Source organism: Heliangelus exortis, chromosome 2 (assembly GCF_036169615.1).
Source record: "Heliangelus exortis chromosome 2, bHelExo1.hap1, whole genome shotgun sequence".
Classification (NCBI taxonomy): domain Eukaryota; kingdom Metazoa; phylum Chordata; class Aves; order Apodiformes; family Trochilidae; genus Heliangelus; species Heliangelus exortis.
The window spans coordinates 150,276,645-150,303,123 of NC_092423.1; the positions used below are offsets into that span (position 1 = coordinate 150,276,645).

General features: G+C 47.1%; 1 protein-coding gene across 1 annotated transcript in view; it reads right to left on the reverse strand.

Annotated features, from left to right (window-relative positions):
- The window catches only part of ZC3H3 (zinc finger CCCH-type containing 3), a 216,577-nt gene that overhangs the window by 104,776 nt on the left and 85,322 nt on the right, over positions 1 to 26,479 (reverse strand). The window contains exon 4 of the mRNA XM_071738554.1: positions 16,937 to 17,087. Coding sequence (XP_071594655.1) covers positions 16,937 to 17,087 — 151 coding nt within the window. The remainder of the gene's footprint in view (positions 1 to 16,936; positions 17,088 to 26,479) is intronic.

A 26,479-nucleotide genomic window follows, 5' to 3' on the forward strand; every position in this document is an offset into this window, starting at 1 on the left:
TGCATTGCAAGACCTTCAAACACAGACTGAAAAAGAGCAACCACCAAACCTGACCTACTGGCTCTTACAAAAAAAATGACAGAACTGTCAGAGACCTCAAAGATCACCACATCCAACCATCAACATCCCCTTTAACAAAATAAATAAAATAGATTTACCAATATCTGTATTCCCATGCCCATCAGAGCATGCCCTGAAGTGCCTCATCTCCATGGTTTTTCAATCCCTCCAGGGATGCTGACTCCACCACCACCCTGGAAAGCCCATTCCAGAGCCTGAAAACTCTCTCAGGAAAGAAATTCTTCCTGATATTTGGTCAAAACCTCCCCTGGTGCAACTTTAGGCCATTTCCTCTGGTCCTGTTATTATTTATTTGAAAGAAGAAGCCAGCACCCACCTCCCTACAACCTCCTTTCATGTAAAGAGCAAGAAGGTCTCTCCTCTCAGCCTCCTCAACATTCCCAATTTCCTCACCTTCTCCTCATAGGATAAGTTTCATCAGGTTATTTTGGACAGAGCCTACAGGTCAGGAGCAATTCCTGCCTGGAAAAAACACTACAAAAAAAAAAAAAAATAAAAAAAATTGCTCCATGGAAAAACCACTGCCACGGAGAGGTGGTGCTGAGGACCATGGTTTGTGGGGGAGTTGTCCACCTTGGGTTGGACTTGATGCTCTTCAAGGTTTTTTCCAAGCAGAGCAATGAATAACAGAACTTTTGAGGAGTTTTGTGGCTTCCCAACCAGCTCATCAGTAAATCCTTGCTGCCTGCCTGCTCCCACCCCACGGCACATTAAGCTAAAATATTTTACTTAGTGTTTCTAACAGGCAGAAAGCACCCAGACAATGGGTTAGTGGAGGATTTGCTGATGAGTGGTTATTCATTAGCTGGGATTTTTTTTCCCCTTTTTCTTTTGTCCCCTCCTCTCCTTCCTTTCAGAGCACAGCAGCAATCAAAGAAAAGCAGAACATCCTTAGCAAGGAGGTTTATGCAGATTAAAAGTTGGGAGCTGTGGATCAGCAGTTTGTGAGGCAGGGGTTGGATTATCTGCTGCAGGAACTCAGGTGGGAAATGGGAAAGTTTGGGGTCTGGGCAAATATAAAGCTCATTTTGGCTGCCCCATCCCTGGAAATCTTTAGGGCCAGGTTGGATGGGGCTTGGAGAAAGCTGATGCAGGGGAAGGTGTCTACCCCTGGCAGAGGGCTTTGATCTAGGTGGTCTTTAAGGTCCATTCCAACCCAAATAATTTATGATTCCATGAACTTCAGGATTCTGGAACCCATCCTGAGGGGCTGGGACATCAGATTTGGGATGGGTCTCCCCATGCCATGACTCTGGGAGGATTTTATCCCCATCTCAGCTCCTGGAGCCTCAACCCTGCAGCTTTTTTTGTAAAGGCAACCTGGTGCTGAAACCCAACACCCACACTACAACCCCAACTTCACACCCTTTGCTTTGCTACTCCCTGGCCCTAATGACCCAGAGCCCACCAGCAGCTAAAGAGCATCCTCAGGACTGGTTTTATCTGCAAGGGGTTGAGTTTTAGCCTCCAAGACTGCTCTGTGAAGCAACCTGGAGCCAAAAAAACTGGAGATGTTCTGCTCAGAAGACCAACCTGGAAATGTTGAACTCACCCAGAAGGAAAATCTTGCTGAGGATGGGGCTGTGTGGTGCTCTTCTGCAGTGATTTTGCACCATTAAAACATTTGCTTTCAGGAATTAAAAAAAAAAAGAAAAAAAAAAAGAGAAGGAAGATTTTCTACTTACATGTCCAAGCTATGGACTGGTTGGCTTCCAGCTCATTTCTAGGAAGACTTTGCTTTTATTCCCAACCACGCTCAGCATTTCATAGAATCACAGAATCATAGAAGGGTTTGGGTTGGAAGGGACCTTAAAGCTCATCCAGTTCCAACCCCCTGCATGGGCAGGGACACCTCCCACCAGCCCAGGTTGCTCCAAGCCCCATCCAACCTGGGCTGAGACATTTCCAGGGATGGGGCAGCCACAACCTCCTTGGGAAACCTGTTTCAGGGTCTCACCAGCCTCAAATTAAAGAATTTCTTCCTCATGTCCAATCTAAATCTCCCCTCTCCAAGTTTTAACCCATTTCCCTTGTCCTCTCCCTACCCCCCCATGTCCAAAGCCCTCCCCCAGCTTTCTTGGAGCCCCTTCAGATATTGGGAGGTTGCTCTAAGGTCACCTTGGAGCCTCCTTTTCTCCAGGCTGAACAACCCCAATCCCTCAGCCTGGCTTCCCAGGGAGCTGCTCCAACCCTCTGAGCATTTCAGTGCCTCCTCTGGACATGTCCCAGGAGCTCTGTGTCCTTCTGATGCTGGGGACTCCAGAACTGGACACAGAACTCCAGGTGGGGTCTCAGAAGAGCAGAGCAGAGGAGGAGAATCCCCTCCCTCAACCTGTGCTCCTTTTGATGATCTCCCTGATCCAGTTTTCTGCATTTCCCCTCCTAAATCTAGAAAGGAAAACATTTGCTGGGCTAAAGATGAAAAACCACGTTTCAGTGGTCTAAGAAGCAGCCAGATTCTCCCCATGTGCCTTAAACCCCTGGGGAAAAAAGGGAATTTTCCATATTTCCACAGAAAAGGAAAGGCACTTCCCCAAAACAAGGTAAGGAAAGGGATTTTACCTCCTAATTGAGAATGGGAGAAAAGCAAATTTCCATTTTTTTTCAGCCAAATTAGCCAAGCATCTCCTCTTTCTGCTCAGAACCAAGACAGTTCCAGCCTGTGATGAAGCTGTAAAATCTCCCAGGAAGAAAAGATCCAGGTTCAGGGAATGGGGGGGAGGGGACTCCCTTAGAAGGATGCTCCAGGCTCTGGGGAAGAGCTGATCCAAGATCAAGACAAGAAGTAAATAACCCATCACTGCCTCCCCAGGTTAGGATGTGACAGCTTCATTTCTAATAGAATCCATTCCAAACTCGACTACTCCATTAACCAAAATTAAAAAAAGGAAAATCCTATTATCCTGAAGTCTTTTCATATGCATTTAAAGCTGGTAGTTAACCTCTTGAGTCTTGTTTTTATTTTGTTTTCATTAGTTCCTCCAAAGCAGAGCTTGATTATTGCAGCTGACCCTTCGAGGAAGGGATGAGAAGCCCAAAATTCATGCAAAAAGCAACTTAAAATGCAACCTCGTGGCATGAGGAAAGGACTGGAAAGGACTGGGAGGACTGGGAGAGGTGACTGGGTAGGGAGTGGGCTGGAGATGGTGCAGTTCCAGGTGATAGCACCTGGGTGTCAGCTTCATTTTGGGGGAAAAAAGAAATAGGGGAAAAGAAATAGGGGAAAAGGAAAGAAAGATAGAGAGTGGGAAAAAAGGGGATAGGAAAGGAGGGGAGAAGGAAAAAAGAAAAAAAAATGAAAGACAGGGGAAAAAAGGAGAAAAGGGGGGTTAGGGAAAAAAAAAGAGAAAAATAAAAAAGGGGGACAAGAAGGGGAGGAAAAAGTGGGGGAAGAGGAAAAAAGGAGAAAAAAGAGAAAAGGGGGGGACAGGAAAAAAAGGGGGAAAAAAGAAGGAATAAAGGATTGAAAGAATAAAGATAAAGAGGAAAAAAGGGGAAAAGAGGGGGAAGAGGGGAAAAAGTAAAAAGTGGAAAAAAAGGAGAAAAAGGGAAAAAGAAAAAAGAGAAAAAGAGGAAAAAGAAACAAGGGGGAAAATAAGGAAAAAAAGGAGGGAAAAGAAAAAAGAGAAAGGAAAAAAATGGGGGGAAAGAGGTGAAGAAGAGGGGGAAAAAGGAAAAAAAAGGAAAAATGGGAGAAAAGGAAAAGAGGGGAAAGGAAAAGAAAAAAGGGGAAAGGGGGATAAAGGAGGGAAGCAAAAAAAAGAAAGGAAAAAGAAAAAAGGCAAAAAGAAAAAAGGAAAAAAGGGAAAAGGAAAAAAAGGTAACAAGGGGAAAAAGAAAAACAGGAGAAAGGAAAAAAGGGGAAGAAAGGAAAAAAGGAAAAGGCAAAAAAGATTAAAAGAAAGAGAAAAAAAGACTAAAAGAAGAAACAGGAAAAAGGAAAAAAAACAGAAAATAAGAGGGAAAAGATAAAGAAAGGAAAAGAAGGGAAAATGGGAGATGTGGGAAAAGAAGGTAAAGAGGGAGAAAGGGGGGAAGGGGAGAAATAAGAGGAAAAAAGGGAGAAAAAAAGAGAAGAGTGAGTGTTACCAAGTGTCTCTTTCTGCAAGGGGGGGGGAGCACTGAGCATATGAAAAATTAATCCCAAGCTTTGTCCAAAAGAGGCGACATTGTTTTTTTTAAAGCCTCTAAACCAGTCCCTAACAGAAACTGGATTATGCTGGGCCAGATGTCAGGGCTTCTCAGAAACAATAGAGGGTTGTGTATCTCCTACCATCCTCATTAAAAAGATTAAAACGCCTTCCTATAGAAAAAGAAAAGAAAATAAAATATATGTTTTCAAATAGGAGCCAGAGTTTCCTCCTGCCTGTAATGTCTCCAATCCCGGGCAGATGAATTTCACTTTAATGAGATGTCATTTTGGAGAATGGTTTAACATCCCTTCAAAAAAAAAAAAAAAAAAAAAAGAAAAAAAAAAAGAAAAAAAAAAAAATCCGAGCCCTAAACCTCGTCAAACCACGTCGAGATTATTAAAAGAAAATTTACCACACAGACAAAATAAAATAAAACAAAATAGGACCCTCCAATTCGCAGAATCCATGACACGGCCGTTTTTAAATGTGATGGAAAAGGCTTTCCAAGTTATCTGCTTAAACACAGGCTTTCTGTTTACTTCTCACTTTCATGTCAAATGAATTTGGGAAGAAAAAAAATGACAGGAACTTTAAGGCCATTAGTCACATTTCGACTCCTTTTTCAGATTAACGCATCAAAAGCCTGGGAGGTTTTGGGGGGGGGGGGGGGAAAAGGGGGGTGTTTTATCATCTTGATAAAATAAAATTAACTCCTGGTGCCCCAACCTCTGCTCAGGATCCTTTGCCAGTGGCCAAGGAGATGAAGGGGGAATGGGTGTGAGGAGAAGAGGAGGCAAAATCCCATCAGGGCATCATCAAATGATGTAGAGAACTCATAAAGCTGTGCTTGAAGCCCCTCAAAAAAATCAGAGATGTCAGGTTTGGCCTTGCAGGGTCTCTTCAACCTAAAAAAGAGCATCTCAGCCAGAGCAATAGCCCAGTTTGTGCTCCAAACTGGTCTGCAGGAGGTTGGGGTCCCACCTCTTGGGCACCTCCCTGCTAAAGTCAAAGGAGAATGGTGGAAAAAAATGATGGGTGGAAAAAAAAAATTAACTGAGAAGGCAACTTTAGCTGAGAGCTTTGAAAATATCCATCCCTGTCTATCCATGAGATAAGGTAACTCTGATTAGAGCACTCCCCTGTCAGAGGAATGGTAGAAACCTCCCTGAACAGTTATCTGCATCTTCTCTGCAGCTTTCAAGGTGATGCCCCAGCAGCAAGAATCAGGGATTTGCTCCATCAACCTGTGCATAATACACCCCAACCCCACTCTCAGCTCTCAGCCCCAAACTCTGGCCACCTGGGATCAGGAATAAACCATGATTTCACATGCCCTTCCTCTTGGAGAACATCTCCAGAGCCTTCATCACCTCACAGATACAGCATCTTAGCTCTCAAAATAAAAAAAATTCCTTGATGACTTCTCCTGAGTAAGTCCAGGAGAGCTGCATCTGCTTAGCAACATGGAGAAATCAGCATTTATTTGTCTCTGATTTCTTCTTGAAATCAAAGAAATTACAGAGTGTTAGGGGTTGGAAGAGACCTCAAAAAATCATTGAGTCCAACCCCCTGCCAGAGCAGGGTCACCTCCAGCAGGTGACACAGGGACACATCCAGGTGGGCTTTGAATGTCTCCAGGGATGGAGACTCCACAACCTCCCTGGGCAGCCTGGGCTCCATCACCCTCACAGTGAAAAATCTTTTCCTTTTATTTATGTGGAGCCTCCTGTGCTGCAGTTTGTACCCATTGTCCCTTGTCCCATCAGGGGACATCCCTGAGAAGCTCCTGGCTCCATCCTCCTGGCACTCACCCCTTACAGATTTATAACCATTAATGAGCTCACCCCTCATTTTCCTCCTCCCTCAGCCTTCATAGAATCCTAGAATTGGCTGGGTTGGAAGGGACCTCAGAGCTCATCAAGTCCAACCCTTGATCCACTCCCGCTGCAGTTCCCAGCCCATGGCACTGAGTGCCACATCCAGGCTCTTTTGAAATATCTCCAGGGATGGAGAATCCACCCCTTCCCTGGGCAGCCCATTCCAATGCCTGATCACCCTCTCCAGAAAGAAATTCTTTCTAATGTCCAACCTAAACCTCCCCTGGCACAACTTGAGACCTCTTGTGCCCTCTTGTCTTGCTGAGAGCTGCCTGGGAAAAGAGCCCAACCCCCCCTGGCTCCAACCTCCTTTCAGGGAGTTGGAGAGAGTGATGAGGTCTCCCCTGAGCCTCCTCTTCTCCAGCCTCAACACCCCCAGCTCCCTCAGCCCTTCCTCACAGGAATTCTGCTGGATCCCTTCACAGCCTCCTTGCTCTTCTCTGGACCTGCTCCAGCACCTCAATCTCCTTCCTGAGCTGAGGGGCCCAGAACTGGACACAAGACTCAAGCTGTGGCCTCCCCAGGGCTGAGCACAGGGGCAGAATCCCTTCCCTGGACCTGCTGGCCACGCTTTTCCTGATCACACCTTTCCTCATCAGATGTTCCACTCCCTTCATCACCTTGGTGCCTCTGCTCTGGACTCTCTCCAGCAGTTCCCTGTCTTTCTGGAACAGAGGAGCCCAGAACTGGACACAAAATTCCAGATGTGGCCTCAGCAGGGCAGAGTAGAGGAAAGGGGAAGAGAAGGTGTGGATGCCAAATCTCTCAACGTGTTCAAGGCCAGGCTGGAAGGGGCTCTGAGCAACCAGGGCTGGTGGGAGGTGTCCCCTGTCCTGGCAGGGGTTGGAATGAGATGATCTTTAAGGTCCCTTCCAACCCAAACCATTTGATGATTCCAAGATTCCATGATTCTAGGATCTTCCAAGGTGTCTTCCAGTCTGAACAATCCTAAGACTCTAGGAATGAGTTGGGTTGAGTGTCTGATGATGCATACCCAAAAAAAAAAATAAATCAGAAACCAAAAAGGGAAGGGATGAGACAAGGAGGTCAGTCTGTCCAAGCCATCCAGAACACAGCATTTCCTGCCAAGATGGTGATTGGCTCCTCCTTTTGGACCCTTGGCCATTTATTTGTCCCACTGCCCTGGGACACGAGCCCAGTGTGGTTGGACACCAGCTCACTTCACAAGCTCCATCACTCATTTTTTTACCTTTCAGTGCAAAACTCTCAAGGCCACGCCTGGGAACGGGTGATGAGGACCCAAATCATGCCCAGAAGGTTTTCATTTTCATTTTAGTCCATTCAATGTGCTCCAGGCCAAAGAACAGAAAGAAAAGAAGAAAACAAAACCAAACCACACAAGCTTATCCTCTGCTGACAAGGTTTTTTTACTGAGCAGGCATTTCTCTGACAAATGTTATATTATCTTGTTCTTTACTTATTTATAGTGCTGGAGGGGTAGGTCTGTCCCTCAAGAGGCACTGCTAAGTTTTCTGAAGGAAATATCTGAGCTTCTCCATCAGCACCAGACTATTATTTGCAGAGTTTCCTTTTAAACACATGCATCAGTGTTTTAGAATAAAACTCTTCAAAGTGGGTCAGAGCTTCTCAACTTCTGTCAACACAACGTCAGCCTGGTCTCTCACAACAGGTTTCTCTCTGTTCCCAAAAATGTGTCTTAAAATGGCTCTGATTTTACAAGAGAGGGTGAGCTGGGGGTCTCCTGAAGGTCTCCTTCTTCTGGTCAGTGATCTCTGCTGCTCCTGGCACAGCTCCTGGCTGAGCCCATCACGGGAACATCATCCCCTGTACAGTGGCACAGACATTTCCCACCACTGCTTTGGATGGGTCCTCAAAATCACCTGGGTTTGTCCTGTTTGCCCTGCTCTGCTTGAAAAGAAGATTTTCCCTTTGGTGGAGAACGTGGCTCCTGCAAGTTGGGACATCTGCAGTGGCCAGGAGCAAACTCCTGCCATTACCCTCATCTGCTCCCTCCAACCCAGGAGCATCAGGGAGGTGGATCCCAGTCACAACAGCAGACATCCCACCTACCTTTCTAGGAGTTGCCACAATCCTACAGCACCTTCAACCCCTGAAATCCTTCTTCTGCCTCTGGGGAAGGTCTATGAAACCTGGACATCCTGCTTTACACAGCAACAACCAAGAGTAGAAGCTGGAAGCACCCAACCAAGCTGGAAGCAGGAGCAGCATCACTCAGAGCACCTCATCCCTACTTTGTCCTCCCATGGCAACCTTCCCAGCCTTTTCCTGGTGGTGCTGGCATCCCACTTCCCATTCCCTGATTCCTAAGCCATGACCAACCACAATGTCAAGAGGAGCAAATGAAATTTAAGGCAAGCAAATCCCAGCCCTTCTGAGGCTGCTCCTGCAAAGCAGCGAGAGATAAGGGGGAGGAGTGAAAAGGAGAATCAATAAATCTTAACCTCATTCACAATGATCTGGAGCTCTTATTAAGTAAATTAATTTAAGTTAATTTAACTCGATCATGACTCCCGATCACAGTGATTTAGTGAGGGGGAAATTGCATTAGGAAAGGCCACACTCACTAGATAGAAGAAGGGAAGAAAATTAGATCCACTTAGCAATGTGAATTAATATGGAAATAGCAGGTGTAAATTTAACCTTATCAAGAGAGTGAAAATTATCTTCATAAATTGGGAGAAATAGCTCCCGAGTCGCTTATAAATCTATTTAAAACAAAAATATTACAAAAAGTGTAGTAAAATTAATTTAAAATATACTCCCATCTATCGCCCCTAAGAAAAGTCAGCAGCAGGGTGAAGTTTAATGCAACCCAGCAAGAAGGGGAGAACACAACTCATCACTGAAGGATTAGCACCAGGTACCTCCAGACCTGCAGAGACTCTTCCTGCCATTCATTTCCCTCTAAATCTCAGCCCATTTGGGGGAATCAGGACCTGAGGAAAGCTGAGGAGGGACTTCTGACAAGGGCATGGAGTGATGGGATGAGGGGGAAGAGTTTCCAGCTGAAAGAGGAAGGATTGAGATGGGATATTGGGATGAAATTCCTTGCTGGGAGGGTGGTGAGATATTGGCATGGGTTTGCCCAGGCAAGTTGCTGAAGGTCAGGTTGGATGGGGATTGGAGCAACCTGGGATGCTGGGAGGTGTCCCTGGCCATGGCAGGGGGGGTGGAACCAAATATCTTTAAGGTCCCTTCCAACCCAACCCATTTGCTGTTTTGAATTTGTTGGCAATAAAGGAAATGTCCAAGATACCTAAGCAAGGTTTCTTGCTGCAAACCTCAGCACAAATACCCAAAAAGAGAGAGGGGGGAATCTCATAAAACCAGCAACAAGATCACAAGATGGGTGATAAAGCAGCTCCTGCTTAAAGACAGAAGAGTATTTAATCTTAAAAAGATCACTGGCCAGGCAAAACCTCAGAACACCTCTTTTGGACCTCTCCAAAACCTGGATTTCAGAGTAGGAATTTCCCCTTGGCACCAGCTAGAACCTCATGTGGGAGCAGCACCAGCACCCTTTGAATCCCACAGGGTGAAAAGGATGGGAAAAATAAATAGTTGAGCAGTCAGTGTGGTGCATTCTGAAAGATAAAAATGAAGAAGTGACAAAACCAGGGCTGAAGGGATGCCCAGTGGGTCCCACTGCCTCCAGAACTGCCCCTTCTTTTGGACAAAGCAAAGCAAAGGAGTGAGAAAGCAGCTCCTGGCTTATTAAAGGTCCAAGAAGATGCTCCAAATGCTGGATTAAAAAAAAAAAAAAAAACAATACCATAAAAAGTAGAGGAAAAGCATTTGCCATGTGCTTCCTCCAGACAGCCCAGATGATGGATCACACACCACGAAGGTAATGGGGAGACTGAGTAAGAGATTTATTGCTTCTTGAAAACATAATTGTTTTAATTTGCTGATAGCATTTTATCAAGATTTGCCTGAAACAGCCGTAAGATCTAAACTACAGCATTTAATGAAGTCAGAGATTAATAAAGATAAAATTATTCTACAAGTGGGAGCTCTCAGCCAATGGCAGTGGCAAAAAAAAAAAAATCAGTTTCTTCCTCCAGAAAATCACTGCTCAGTCACACGAGACCCATCCCCCAGCAACCTGTGACTCTTGTTCTAAACCTGCCCCAAAAAAAGCCCATGCTCAAAGCTCCTGCCCTCCCCAGAGCTCACGGGGGGTCCTCAATCCATCAGCCATCCAGATCCAAAGTAACAAGCTGGGAGGGGATGAACCTGACCCCAAGAGTCAGAGCAGAAGTTGTTTCTTATTAATTAAGGTTGAAGTTCATAAAACCAGAGCATGGTTTGACTTGGAAGGGTCCTTTTAAAGTCACCTTAAAAGGGGGATTTTAAAGCCAGGGGCAGGGATTAGGTTGCTACATCCAACCTGGCTTTAAGATTTCCAGTGATGGGGCATCTACAGTTTCCTTCATCACTCAAGTTGGGGAAAAGTGGCTGGAAAATTGTCCAGCAGAGAAATACCTGGAGATCTTGGACAACACCCAGCTGAATAGGAGGCAGAATGTGCCCAGGTGGCCATGATGGCCAAGAGCATCCTGGTTTGTACCAGTAAGAGAGTGGGCAGCAGGATTAAGGGCATAATTCAATTGGACCTTGAATCCTGGGTGCAGTTTTGGGCAATTTTGGACACTGAGGGGCTGGAGCATCTCTAGAGAAGGGCAAGAGCTGGGGAAGGGTCTAGAACACAAATCTTACACATAGTGGCTGAGGGAATGTTTAGTCTGGAGATAAAGAGGCTGAGGGGGAACCTCAAACTCTACAACAACCTGAAAGGGTGCTGGAGCAAAGGGGGATCAACAACTTCTTCCAAGGAACACGTGGCAGGATGAGAGGAAATGGCCTCAAGTTATGTCAAGGGAGCTTTAGTTTGGACATGAGGAAACAATTTCTTCCTGGAAAGGGTTGTCAGGCCCTGGCCCAGGCTGCCCCATCCCTGGAGAGATTTCAAAGCTGGGTAGATCACAGAATCATAGAATCATAGAATCATAGAATCATAGAACTGGCTGGGTTGGAAGGGACCTCAGAGCTCATCAAGTCCAAGCCTTGATCCACTCCTGCTGCAGTTCCCAGCCCATGGCACTGAGTGCCACATCCAGGCTCTTTTGAAATATCTCCAGGGATGGAGAATCCACCCCTTCCCTGGGCAGCCCATTCCAATGGCTGAGCACCCTCTCCAGAAAGAAATTCTTTCTCATGTCCAACCTAAACCTCCCCTGGCACAACTTGAGACCTCTTGTGCCCTCTTGTCTTGCTGAGAGTTGCCTGGGAAAAGAGCCCAACCCCCCCTGGCTCCAACCTCCTTTCAGGGAGTTGGAGAGAGTGATGAGGTCTCCCCTGAGCCTCCTCTTCTCCAGCCTCAACACCCCCAGCTCCCTCAGCCTCTCCTCATAGGATCTGTGCCCGAGTCCCTTCACCAGCCCAGTTGCCTCCTTTGGACCTGTTCAAGGACCTCAATCTCCTTCCTGAGCTGAGGGGCCCAGAACTGGACACAGGACTCGAGGTGAGGCCTCACCAGGGCTGAGCACAGGGGCAGAATCCCTTCCCTGGACCTGCTGGCCACGCTGTTCCTGAGCCAGCCCAGGATGCCATTGGCCTTCTTGGCCACCTGGGCACACTGCTGGCTCATGTTCAGCTTCCTGGCAATCCAGACTCCCAGGTCCCTTTCTGCCACTCTGTGCCCAGCCTGGAGCTCCCCATGGGGTTCTTGTGGCCAAAGTGCAGGACCTGGCACTTGGAATGTTGAACCTCATCCCGTTACATGTGGTGCTGAGGGCCATGGTTTAGTTTGATGACCTTAAAGGTCTTTTCCAACCTAAACAGCTCCATGATCCCATAATTCTATTACAGATCAAACAAATGCATCTGCAAGGAGCAGTAGATTAAATTTAATGTGGCTTCAAGAAGTCCCTCTCCCCTCTTTTACCACCAATAACCAAAGAGGTTTTGAGATGGGCTCACACATCAACAGAGCCATAATTTGGGGCTGTGTCATGGCACAGGACAAGTGGCAAGAACTTCATCATGTTCATCATGTCCCTCACCAGCTGGGAAAGCAATTGCAGAACCAAATCCAGCAACAGAGAGCAGGTTCAAGATGCAAGTTCTCCACCCAAGAATCAAACTGGGATGAGCAGGGTGAGCCTTGCCTGGCTCATCAGGACAAGAGGAAATGGGGTAAAGCTCCACCAGGGGAGGCTCAGGTGAGATATTAGGGAAAACTTCTTCACAGAAAGAGGCATTGGAAGAGGTTGCCCAAGTGGTGGGGGCATCAGCCTTGGAGGTGTTGAAAAGATGGGTAGATGAAGAGGTACAGTGGATGGTTTAGGGGTTGTAGGGTGGATGGTTGGACTCTTAGAGGTCTTTTCCAACCTTGATGATTCCATGAGTCCATGTTTTCTATTTCAGGGTTGTAGCTGAAGGGACAATAATTGCAGAGAGAAACTCAAGCAGCAGCTGAGCCCAAATCACTGGCAGATTATTTTGCCATCACAAAAACCAGAGGCAAAAATCAATCTTTTTCCCTCCCCAAAAATGGTTACAATTTGAGGTGAGGGCAGGGATGGAGGGAGAAATGTTGCTTGAACAGGATTCTAAGAGGAAGAGAAAGCAGCAGCTTTTTCCACCTAAATAAAAGGAGGAAGATTTGCTCAAAATGATGAGGTCAGGGCCACAAAAGCAGCAGATTGAGCTGAGGATGGGAAAGGGCAAGATGCATTTCTGGGATGTAAATGCTCTCATTTAGGGCACTTTCAGTTGCACATCAGCAACTGTAGCTTCAGGAGTGACCAGAACCAGACTGAGCATTACACCAACACTGCAGGAGGAAAGAGATTAAAAGCCATGAGAAACAAATCTTCATTTGCACACAAAATACCAGGCAGAGTAATTACCAGCAGCAAATTATGAGCCTCTAAGAAGCAGGACAATTTGAGAATTTACCATAACACACTTTTGTACATTCACAATGCAAGAGCCACACTTTGAATAAAAAATAATTAATATTATTTTAAAAGCTGCTTTTGAGGCTAAAGGGAAAAAAAAAAAAAAGGAACAGCAATTACTTATTTCATGGTTTGGCTTTCCATGAGAGCAATGAGCAAGCAAGAAGTCTCCCTGGCAGGTAGGTGCTTCAAGGAAAATGAAGGATGGGGGAGGAAAAAACAAGAGTTTGTGGTTTGTTTGTGGCAAGGGAAATGCAAACTGGAAGATGTACAACAAGGCTGAGTCCAAGGTTCTGCCCCTGGGTCAAGGAAATTCCATGTATGAGTAGAGGCTGGGAAGAGAAAGGATTGTGGATAGTCCTGAGGAGAAGGACTTGGTGGTGGTGGTGGAGCTGTCAGTTTGGGCTTGCAGCTCAGAAACCAACCAGGTCCTGGGCTGCATCAAAAGAAGCAGAGAAGGGGTTGAGGGAGGGGATTCTCCCCCTTTGCTCTTCTGAGACCCCACCTGGAGTTCTGGGTCCAGTTCTGGAGTCCCCAGCATCAGAAGGACACAGAGCTCCTGGGACATGTCCAGAGGAGCCACTGAAATGCTCAGAGGGTTGGAGCAGCTCCCTGGGAAGCCAGGCTGAGGGATTGGGGTTGTTCAGCCTGGAGAAGAGGAGGCTCCCAGGTGACCTTAGAGCAACCTCCCAATATCTGAAGGGGCTCCAAGAAAGCTGGGGGAGGGCTTTGGACATGGGGGGGTAGGGAGAGGACAAGGGAAATGGGTTAAAACTTCAAGAAGGGAGATTGAGGTTGGAAATGAGGAAGAAATTCTTTAATTTGAGGGTGGGGAGACCCTGGCACAGGTTGCTCAAGGAAGTTGTGGCTGCCCCATCCCCTGGCAGTGTCTCAGCCCAGGCTGGATGGGGCTTGGAGCAACCTGGGCTGGTGGGAGGTGTCCCTGCCCATGCAGGGGGTTGGAACTGGATGAGCTTTAAGGTCCCTTCCAACCCAAACCATTCCAGGATTCTGTGCAAGAAATTGGCCCCAAGGATGTACAAATGAGGTGGCACCAACAAGCAGAGCAATAGTTGCACCAGAGGATGCAAAGCAGCCACTTCTGGGAGACAGCAAGAGATGGGTGGATAAAAGGGAATGATGTGCAGGTAGGGAGGTAATGAAGGCAAAACTAGAAGAAGAAAAGGGAGATCAGGTTGACAATAGAAAAAACTTGGTGGAAATCAGCTGTTACCCAAAATGGTCCCACAGTTTTCATCTGAGAAGAAACACTTTGAAACTCAGGCTGCAGAGAAGGAGTTTATCAACTTAGAGTTTGAAAAATACATGATAAAATAATAGACCTCATTTTATATTTTAAAAAATAGCTTGACAATAAACACCTTTTATTTTTTAATTTTTTTTTAATGTCTCTTCTTACCTGGTACTTTGCCTCATCACCTTGAAGTCTTCTGAAACCAACCCTCCCTTAAATACCAACATCTGTAAAACTCAAAGCCAAATTCACTTGGTGTAGGGATAAATCAGGCAAACTTAGACTGGAAACCATCACCACAATCTTAAGTCTCTCTACAGCACCCACCAGAAAAACCTTTAATCCCTGAGGAACTGCTGAGTGAAACAATTTTTGGAAGAAACCACCTAGAGCAACCTTTGTCACTGCTCTCTTGGAGGAACTGATGTTGGGGGACATCCTACAGCATCCCCCAGTATCCCCCAGCATCCCCCAGCTCCTTGGGTTTCCTGTGCTGGAATGAATAATGGAATCAAAGCACCACAGAATTATTTAGGTTGAAAAAGACCTTCCAAGATCATCAAGTCCAACCCAGCACTGCCAAGGCCACCACAAAACCAGGTCCCTCAGCACCACAACTACACAGCTCTGAAATCCCTCCAGGGATGGGGACTCCACCACTGTGCCAGGGCCTGACAAACCTTTCAGTGACAAAATTATCCCTAATATCCACTCAGACCTCCACTGGAGGAACTTGAAGATGTTTCCTCTCATCCTGCTGCTTGCTCCCTGGGAGAAGAGGGTGACCCCCACCTTGTTCCAACCTCCTTTCAGGGAGTTGTGAAGTGTGAGAAGGTCTCCCCTCAGCCTCCTTTTCTCCAAATAAAATGAACAAACCCATGGTGGAGCAGAGTGTGCTCTCTTTGCCCAAAATATTGCCCTTGACAGTGATAAACCAGCATTTTGGTAGGAGGATAAATCATTTTCAACCTAAGAACAGCCAGAATCTCGTTTATAACCAAAACCATCAATTCTAATAGCACCTTTTTTTAAAACCATCAATTACTATAATGACCTTTCTGCTTATACAAAACTTCCAGACTTTTCTCTTGGCCACTGAAATGTTCCCTGGTAACACCTCCACCACCCAAGGCTGATGCAGCTGGGGTACAGATGTCAGCACAGCTGATTTACACTCAGATCCAAGGGGATGACACCATCCTTTGGTGACACCCTTCTACAGACAGGTGCTGGCATGCCAGATGATGTGCTTACAGGGCTGGGCTGATGCTCCATCCATCCAGATAACCCAAAAAGAAGCAAGTTTGTGCTTGCACCCACCTCCTGCTGTCAGCTTGGGGTAGCTGCCTCCAACATGCTTTCAATCAGCTCCTCCACAGTAAACCAAGGTGCACAATGATCATAGAATCACAGAATCATTTGGGTTGGAAGGGACCTCAGAGCTCATCAAGTCCAACCCTTGATCCACTCCCACTGCAGTTCCCAGCCCATGGCACTGAGTGCCACATCCAGGCTCTTTTGAAATATCTCCAGGGATGGAGAATCCACTCCTTCCCTGGGCAGCCCATTCCAATGGCTGATCACCCTCTCCAGAAAGAAATTCTTTCTAATGTCCAACCTAAACCTCCCCTGGCACAACTTGAGACCTCTTGTGCCCTCTTGTCTTGCTGAGAGTTGCCTGGGAAAAGAGCCCAACCCCCTCTGGCTCCAACCTCCTTTCAGGGAGTTGGAGAGAGTGATGAGGTCTCCCCTGAGCCTCCTCTTCTCCAGCCTCAACACCCCCAGCTCCCTCAGCCCTTCCTCACAGGACTTGTGCTGGATCCCTTCCCAGCCTCCTTGCTCTTCTCTGGACCTGCTCCAGCACCTCAATCTCCTTCCTGAGCTGAGGGGCCCAGAACTGGACACAGGACTCAAGCTGTGGCCTCCCCAGGGCTGAGCACAGGGGCAGAATCCCTTCCCTGGACCTGCTGGCCACGCTGTTCCTGAAACAGGCCAGGATGCCATTGGCCTTCTTGGCCACCTGGGCACACTGCTGGCTCATGTTCAGCTTCCTGGCAATCCAGACTCCCAGCTCCCTTTCTGCCTGGCTGCTCTCAGCCACTCTGTGCCCAGCCTGGAGCTCCCCATGGGGTTGTTGTGGCCAAAGTGCAGGACCCAGCACTTGGAATGTTGAACCTCATCCCATTGGAATCAGCCCAACTCTCCAGTCTGCCCAGGTCAATGATGTTATAAAGCAGAGGGAAGATCTCATGAAGAGGTTTGACCATTCCTAACTAAAAGGCCACGTCCACCACAAACCCAAGCACTGAGTTTCCTTAGGACTTGTGTAGATCTCGGTGAGTTCATGCAGCTTCCCAACAATTTCTTTTAATTGCTTCATGGAAACAATTAATTCAAACAGAGAATAAATAAGAAGCCACAGACTGCAGGAAGCCCCTGACTCGGGCTAACATGATTACTAACATGATTTCACACTTTAAGTCAATAAACTCTGCTTAGAAGCAGCCAAACAAAGAGAGAAATGAAGCGAGGAAGACGCAAGGGTAATAACACGGAGCCAACGTGGGAGCTCTCTTGGCTCCCATGTCCCAACCAATTGCATCCAAAGAATGGAAAAATTACCTGGATGTCATGGGGCGTTTTGTCTTCCAGCTGGGAATGGGGCTGCTGAAGGAGGATAAGGCTGGAGGTGCCACATTCTTCTTCACTATCCTGTAGCGTGTCTTTATCACTTTGTTGGCCGGGGGACTCCTCGTGAAGTGTAAGTTGGTTCCTACAAGAGAGCAGATGGAAAAAAGGACTTGAAATTCAAGTGGATATGGGACAGAAGGGATATCACCAATACAGGTCCTACACCCAACCCTTTATCACCTGAAAAAGGGGTAAAAAACACAGGGGGTATGTCAGACTTGGGACCATCATGGTTGTGTCCAGTCCTGGAGTTCTCAACATCAGAAGGACACAGAGCTCCTGGGACATGTCCAGAGGAGCCACTGAAATGCTCAGAGGGTTGAAGCAGCTCCCTGGGAAGCCAGGCTGAGGGATTGGGGTTGTTCAGCCTGGAGAAGAGGAGGTTCCAAGGTGACCTTAGAGCAACCTCCCAATATCTGAAGGGGCTCCAAGAAAGCTGGGGGAGGGCTTTGGACATGGGGGGGTAGGGAGAGGACAAGGGAAATCGGTTAAAAACTTGGAGAGGGGAGATTTAGGTTGGACATGGGGAAAAAATTCTTTAATTTGAGGGTGGTGAGACCCTGGAAGAGGTTGCCTGGAGAAGCTGTGGCTGCCCCATCCTTTGAAGTGTCTCAGCCCAGGTTGGATGGGGCTTGGAGCAACCTGGGCTGGTGGGAGGTGTCCCTGCCCATGCAGGGGGTTGGAACTGGATGAGCTTTAAGGTCCCTTCCAACCCAAACCCTTTGATGATTCTGTGATTCTATGAAATGATGAGAATGGTTGGGAATAAAAGCAAAGTCTTCCTAGAAATGAGCTGGAAGGCAACCAGTCCATAGCTTGGACATGTAAGTAGAAAATCTTCCTTTTCTTCCCTTTTTTGACACCGGGGTGTAGTGAGAGGACAAGGGGAAATGGTTTCAAACTTGAAGAGGGGAGATTTAGGGTTGACCCAAACCATTCTATGTTCTGTGATGTTAACAGAAAAGCTCTGATGGGGCTGGAGGTGTTGGGCATCACCAGCCCAACACCCAAACTCCACCAGGGGAATTTTATTTTCGCCGACAACACCTCAATGCACAACATCTCCAGTGGGAACAGATTTCCTCATTCCATCCTTCCTGCTTTCATAATATTTTGCAGGATGATCTACACGCTGGTTTATTCTGCTGAATGCTTCATGCAATTAACAGCCCTATGTTTGACTCTGTTTTTCTTTCACTTGATAGTGAGGCATTTTTTTCACAGCTTTAAGGAATGCATCTAATTGCCCGACTTTTATAACATACAGCTATAACTGCCCAGATAATTAAAGCTGACACTACATGCTGAGACTAAGTCTTCTGGTTTTATAACAGATTTAAAGGGCCAGCTGTTTTGTTGTTTTTTGTGTTTTTTTTTTCTTGGAGATCCTCTAATTAAAATTATTGCAAGGTTGAGAGGGGAAAAGCAGAATCATTATTTCCCCTGAAAATGTTGTACCCACCCCCAGTGTTTGGCATTGGGTGAGAAGGGAGAATAAAGCTGACTCCCAAGAAAAATGGGAATCCCAGGCTGCTGGGTCTGTGTGGGAAGAAGGAAAATAGGAAAATGCATTTTAAGGCCAATCTTGGAGGGATAGGAGTAGGCAGCTTCCCCATTTCCCTGCAGGAGAGGTAATGGTGATTGGTGGCTTTCCAGTTTAATACAGAGAATATTTTTCTCCTTGTTCATTCCCAAGTTGATGTCTGGAGTTGGGTTCAGGGAGCCCAGAGCATGAATTCCCACTCCCAAGCTCAAGCAGAGGGTTATAGTTCCTGATAGGATGGAGAGAGGACATTGAGGTGCTGGAGTGAGTTCAGAGAAGGGCAACCAAGTTGGGGAAGGGTCTGGAGAACAAATCCTGTGAGGAGAGGCTGAAGAAATTGGGAATGTTGAGTTTGGAAAACTGGGGAAAGACCTTCTTGCTCCCTACAAGTCCCTGAAAGGAGGTTGTAGGGAGGTGGGTGCTGGCATCTCAAGTAAATAATGATAGGACCAGAGGAAATGGCCTGAAATTGCACCAGGGGAGGTTTAAACTAAATATCAGGAAGAATTTCTTTCCTGAGAGAGTTTTCAGGTGATGGAATGGGCTGCCCAGAAGGTGGTGGAGTCACCATCCCTGGAGGTGTTGAAAAACCATGGAGATGAGGCACTTCAGGACGTGCTCTAGTGGGTGCTACATATTTTTTTTGTTATTATTATTTTTATTTTTTTAATCTGGGGGAGTGTGATATTGATAGTTGGACACAGTGATCCTTGAGGTCTTTTCCAACCATGACAGCTCTGTGAGGAGCCAAGCAAGCTCTGCCACAACAGCCAAATCACTGGAATTTTTCATCATAAATTTGACAATCCCAACACTCCTCGATGCTTTACCCTAAGATAAACGATCCCCCAAGCATATGGGGGGATTCACAGCCTTCAAACCCACCTATAAAGCCTGCAGCACCCTTATGGCACCACAAAAATAATCTCTTTTATATGGTGGCAACAAAATTTGGAAGGTATTTGGTATCAATACCAAAAGAACCAACCAGTTCTAACTTGGCATCGTGCGTAGGGGACCTCCAGCTCTTGTTGGCATCGTGCATGAAGCCAGATCCTCCCACCAAAGTGTAATTTCAAGCCTCTTTTCCACCCCTCCCCCTTCTGCTTAATTAATGTCTCCAAATGCATGCAAATATTTTTCTCCAGTGTCACAGTCAGCAGCAGATTTCTGCTTTCCAGACCAGATTGCTGCTGTTACCCAGCGAGCGTCGATAAACCCAGCAGTGCTTACAAAGGATGCTCCAAGTCAAGGTCTGTGAAGTCAACAAGTAAAAGCTGAACAAACTGAAAAGCCAGGAACTTCATTCCAGTCACTTAAAGAGCTCCTGGTGATTTGGAATAAAAATTAAATTAAAAGAAATGAAAAAAAAAAACAGGTGTCTGGGGAGCTAATGTGAAGCTCGGGAAGTTTAAGAGACAAAGGGAAAGGTCCTGCACCTGGGTTGGGGCAAAAATTGGTATCAAAACCCACTCATGGATGGATGGATGGATGGATGGATGGATGGATGGATGGATGGATGGATTGATGGGAGCCTGGGAGGGAAGAATTTTGGGATACTGGTGGGTGACATATGGGACATGAGCTGGCAATGTGGTTTGCAGCTCAGAAACCAAGCATGTCCTGGGCTGAATCACCAGCAATGTGACCAGAGGCTGAGAAAGGGGATTCTGCCCCCTCAAATCCACTCTGGAGAAAATCCTCTGCAGTGCTGGGTCCAGTTCTGAAGTCCCCATAATAAGAAGGACACAGAGAAAATCCAGAGGAGGCCATGGAAATGGTTTGAGGGTTGGAGCAGCTCTGCTCTGGAGCCAGGCTGAGAGAGTTGGGGTTGTTCACCCTGGAGAAGAAAAAGCTCCAGGAAGACCCTATTGAAGTTTTTCTGTACTTAAGGAGGTTTAGAAAAAGGATGGGAACTGAGTTTTTAGCAGGGGTTGTAGCAACAGGACAAGGGGACAGTGAAATCCCAGTTATGGTGAGGGCTGGTGAACTGGGCAGCCAGCTCCTAGGAATAAGATGAGGGGGAATGGTTTGAAGCTGGAAAAGGGAAGATTGAGATGTGATTTTAGGAAGAAATTCTTTGTTGTGAGGATGCTGATACCCTGGCCCAGGGTGCCCAGAGAAGCTGTGGTTGTTCCATCCCTGGAAGTGTCCAAGGTCAGGTTGGATGGGGCTTGGAGCAACCTGGGCTGGTGGGAATTGTCCCTACAAATGGCAGAGCAGTTGGGGTGAGGTGATCTTTAAGTTGTCTTCTAATCCAAACCAATCAACTGTTCTTTGACACAAGGAGCCCTTGTCACCCAGGACACATGGATGTGTCCAGCTTCTGACATCAACCACATACCCAAAGCATCATTTTTGCACAGGGGAAGGAAAAAGAGCCACAATCCCACATCATTCCCAGAACAGCAACACCAAGAGTCGACCCATTCCCTCCACCACTCCAACCTCACAAAATTATTAAACTGGGAATTTCTCGAATGCATTATTAACCATTTCTTTTCATTATTTTTTTTTTTTTTACCCTTCCACAAGCTCTGGCTGCCCCCAATGAACCCAAAACCTCATCCTAGCCTCGAGTGACATCGTCCCCTGCCTCAGGCTCACCCAAGAAATAGAGGTCCCAAATTGTTGCAGTTTGCAGGCATCCTCCCCCCCTCCTCCTCCTCCTCCTTGCACAGACAGGCTGGCACCTGGTAAACTCTATTCCCCAGTGGTAATTGGATGGTGTATTCATGCCAGAGCTGCTCTTCTGAAAGTGCCTGTGCTCAGGGCTCCAGCATTAAGCACCTCCTGAAAGAGACTCTCGGAAGAGCTCAGTTTTCTATTATTACTTGCTAGCTGAGGGGTTTTGTGTAGATAATCATGTTATTTAGATAGGATGTTGGTTTAATTCCCTTCATTACAGGCTCCCAGGGTTGTAATTTTTTTTCTCCGCATGATGTATTCCCCGTGGCACATTTCACTCAAATCAAACACTTTAGGCTTTTATTACAAACAATACCCCAGCGTCCCCCGTTATCAGCCCAGCGCACACATGCACGCTCCTCGCAGAGATCCAGAGGTCAGTTCTAATGACTAATCGATCTCATTAGCTTTCCTAATTAAAAACTTTACTACCGCAATGGAAGACAAACTAAACAAAAAAAAAAAACCAAACAACCCCAACCAAAACTGCTTCTTGCATCATATTCGAAGGGGATATGAGCATCATTTATCTCGCAGCCCGCGCCCAGCGCCGACGGGCCACGGGCTGCTGAGGTTGCTGCTTTATTTGGAGCCACACATCCCCTGGGCAGGCCCTTGTTGCACTGACTGTGTCCACAGGAAAGACAAAAAAAAAAAAAAAAAAAAAAAAAAAAAGAAAAAAAAACCACCATGGTGCAGGAAAAAAAAATCACAGTGCAAACTCCAACGCTGACCTTGGGATGGGAAATTCGCTGCCAGAACGGAGCTCGCAGAGGGTGGGATCTGGGACCCAGCAGCTTGCTGACTTTTATGAGAGTGAATGCAACCTTTTAATGGTGATGAGGATCCTTATTTCTCAACACTTCTAATACCATACTCTGCTCTGCTCTTGTTAGACCTCACGTGGAGTCTTGGGTCCAGTTCTGGAGTCCCCAAAATAAGGAGGACACAGAGCTCCTGGGACATGTCCAGAGGAGCCACTGAAATGCTCAGAGGGTTGGAGCAGCTCCCTGGAAAGCCAGGCTGAGGGATTGGGGTTGTTCAGCCTGGAGAAGAGGAGGCTCCAAGGTGACCTTAAAGCAACTTCCCAATATCTGAAGGGGCTACAAGGAAGATGGAGGAGGGCTTTGGACACGGGGGGGAAGGGAGAGGACAAGGGAAATGGGGTAAAACTTGGAGAGAAAGGGGAGATTGAGGTTGGACATTAGGAAAAAAAAACATTTTCTTTGAGGCTGGTGAGACCCTGGAAGAGGTTGCCCAAGGAAGTTGTGGCTGCCCCATCCCTGGCAGTGTCTCAGCCCAGGTTGGATGGGGCTTGGAGCAACCTGGGCTGGTGGGAGGTGTCCCTGCCCATGGGGAGGGAGGGGATTCTCCTCCTCTGCTCTGCTCTTCTGAGACCCCACCTGGAGTTCTGGGTCCAGTTCTGGAGTCCCCAGCATCAGAAGGACACAGAGCTCCTGGGACATGTCCAGAGGAGCCACTGAAATGCTCAGAGGGTTGGAGCAGCTCCCTGGGAAGCCAGGCTGAGGGATTGGGGTTGCTCAGCCTGGAGAAGAGGAGGCTCCAAGGTGACCTTAGAGCAACCTCCCAATATCTGAAGGGGCTACAAGAAAGCTGGGGGAGGGCTTTGGACATGGGGGGGCAGGGGGAGGACAAGGGAAATGGGTTAAAAGTTGGAGAGGGGAGATTTAAGTTAGATTAGAGGAAGAAATTCTTTATTTTCAGGGTGATGAGACCCTGGAAGAGGTTGCCCAAGGAAGCTGTGGCTGTCCCATCCCTGGAAGTGTCTCAGCCCAGGTTGGATGGGGTTTGGAGCAACCTGGGCTGGTGGGAGGTGTCCCTGCCCATGCAGGGGGGTTGGAACTGGATGAGCTTTAAGGTCTTCTCCAACCCAAAGCCAGCAATAGGAAAAGGGGCAATGGTTTTAAACTGAAGGAGAAGAGGTTTAGTTTGGATCTTCAGAAGAAGTTCTTTAGTACGGGGGTGGTGAGGCTCTAGAACAGATTTCCCAAAGAAGTTATGGATTTCCCCCTCCTTAAAAGGGTTCAAGACCATGTTGGATGAGGCTTTGAGCAACCTTATCCTGATGAGAGGCATCTTTACCCATGGCAGGGAGCTTGGAGTTGATGATCTCTAAGGTCCCTTCCAACCTCAGCCAGTCTATGATTCTATAACCTCCTGTTGTTTACTTCAAGTCTTTAACCCTATAAAACTCCCACTAAATCCAAATTCTCCACTTACAACAAAACAATGAACAGGGGGGAGGCAGATATTAGATAATTTTGTCTACTTGTCCACCAAACCAGGTCCCAGAGTCTGGTTCCTACAATCACACAGGGCTGGCAGAAGGGAACTCTGCTCTCTGAGCCTTCTAATTTCTGGATGACTGTGTCCTCATGGATTCCCTTGAGGAAGGAAGCAAGTCCATGTGGGAAGAGAAAGATGGTGCTGCTGAGGATGGATTCAGGAAGCTACACCAATAGTAGACTCATTCCCATGCACCTACAGCTGGGAAAATGGAAGTTAAATAAGGGTAAAGGCAGATGACCCAAATTCCAGGGATTCTTGATGCGTTCAGAAAAGGATGAGGGACACAGGAAGCTTCTCATGGGAATTCCAATCACCAAATTGTGTTGGTTGGAAATGATCTTGAAGATCATCAAGTCCAAACATTGCCCCAGCACTGCCAAGGCCACCGTGGTCCTCAGCACCATATTTCCACACCTTCTAAATCCCACCAGGGATGGGGACTCCACCACTGCCCTGCCAGGGCCTGACAAACTTTTCCAGGAAGAAATTGTTCCCAATATCCAATCTAATCCTCCCCTGGAGCAACATGAGGCTGGGTCCTCTTGTTGTATCAAGTTCTAACACTTGATAGAACTTGAGAAGTAGGGAAACAACCCTGACCCCAGCTCCAACCTCCTCTCAGGGAGCTGTGGAGAAGATCTTCCTTCAGATTTCTTTTTTCCAGGCTAAACATCACCAATTCCTTCAGCTGCTCCTCATACAACTTGGGCTCAAGACCCTTCATAATCTCCACTGCCCTTTTCTGGACACACTCCAGCACCTCAATGTCCTCCTTGTTGTGAAAGACCCAAAACTTCACAGAGCATTTGAGGTGCAGCCTCACCAGTGCCAAGCACAGGGGAACCATCACTTCCCACTTAGGAAAAAAAAAAATAAATAAATGGAAGTAATCAGTGCTGGGGGCCATGACATGACCTGACTGACTTCCAAGTTTCTTCTCCTCCATAAATGGCCACCACACACCTCAACCTCCACCAGGGCATCCTGAGCTGCTGCTGCTGCTGTTAAATCCCTGGAAAAGTGGTGAGTGAGAGCTCCACTGATCTTCCAGCATTTGGGAAGTGAGATGAGAGCAGGAATGAATGCAAATTGTGAAGCAGGGGTTGTACCTTTGATATGGTGCTGGGATTGGAAACCTCAGGGATGTGAAGAAATACAGAAGGGTCACCCTAAGGGGCCCTTCTAATTCAGTCAGGGTGAGTCCACTAAGGAAAAAAAAAACCAAAGAGGGCAAAATCCTCTGATAAATCTGATAAATATGAATTGTTTGTTCAAAGAGAGTCATTAGGAAGGAAAATAAAGGGCTAAGGACTACCAGTGAACCTGCAGAGGATGCCACCAGGATGCTGTTAATTCCTGGTCCAGGCTCTGATGCCAGCAGAGATTTAAAAAGCATGCAGTCAGACCCCAAAACAGATAAAAAAAAAAAAAAAAAAGCTGAAAAATCTCTGCTGAAGGGTACTCAGAAAGCAAACACTTTCTAACAGGAAGATGAATCCCACAAACATCCTTGCTGTGGGATTTGTTCCAGGCCTGGAAGTAAAGATTCAGCAAAAAAAAAAAAAAAACAAACTCCAACCACCATTCTCTCTTCCTCAGCTCTCAGAATGCAGCTGCCACTCCCCCACTTCCCAAAGCAAAGAGATCCTGCAGCAGCAGGAAAATCAGCCAGGTGTGGTGATGCTCTGGGATGCTGGAGGTACCAAACCCTCCTCCTTTCCCCAGGGAAAGCCACCAATGACCCAAATCCACGTGTCCACTTCCTTACCTTGCTCTCCCAGCTTTCCTGAAAATGGTGAATCACAGAATGCTGGAATGGTTTGGGTTGGAAGGGAACTTAAAGATAATCCAGTTCCAACCCTCCTGCCATGGGCAGGGACACCTCCCACCAGCCCAGGTTGCTCCAAGCCCCATCCAACCTGGGCTGAGACACTGCCAGGGATGGGGAAGCCACAGATTCCAACCAGGAATGCCCTTCCAACCAGGATGCCCTTCCTCAAAGGAGCAAAGGGCTGGAGCACCTCTCCTGTGGAGAGAGGTTGAGAGAGTTGGGGTTGTTCAGCCTGGAGAAGCTCTGGGGAGACTTTCCAGTCCCTTAAAAGGGGCTTCAGGAAATTTGGGAAGGGACTTTTGTCACAGGGATGAAGTGACAGGATGAATGGGAACAGTTTTAAACTGAAAGAGGGAGATTGAAGTTAGACCTTAGGAATAAATTCTTCACTGTGAGGGTGGGGAGACCCTGGCTCAGGCATTCAAGATGAGGTTGAATGGAGCTTGGAGCAACCTGGTCCAATGGAAGGTGTCCCTTTCCATGGCAGATGGTTGGAAGGAGATGATCCATAAGATCCCTTCCAATCCAAACCATTCCATGACTCTAGGACATCACCTGGCTGCTGACAGAACCCATCTGGAGAGGCTCAGAGCAGATCCCTGGAGGTAACACTGCTCTCCACTGATTTCCTGACTTCCAGAATCCCTTGGAGAGGATTACTGTAGGGTGAAGGACTTTGGAACACACAGAGATGCAAAGAAATGCTCAGAATCCTTTGGCCAAGAATTGCTTTCATGGGGAGACTTCTGCTCACTGGAGGTGGCAGAGGAACCCCAACACCCAAAGCCCCTGGAGACATCCCAGTCCCTTACACCACTTCCTTCCCTGGATGAGGACAGGGGAAATGGAGGAAAATGAGGAGGACAGAGAGAAGATGAGCTAAAAGGGCAGCAGCTGGGTTTGGGAAGCCAAATAACAGTGATCACACTGAATAAAATGGAAGAAGGATGGGTCACAGCAGTCAAAAGCTGAGTGACCAAACATGGCTCTGCCTCCAATGGCCTTAAAAATCACCCAGAATAGCCACAGGTGGAAAAGAGCTCTGAGATCATCACATCCAACTGACAAAATCCCCTCACACCTGGATAAAATACATGGATCA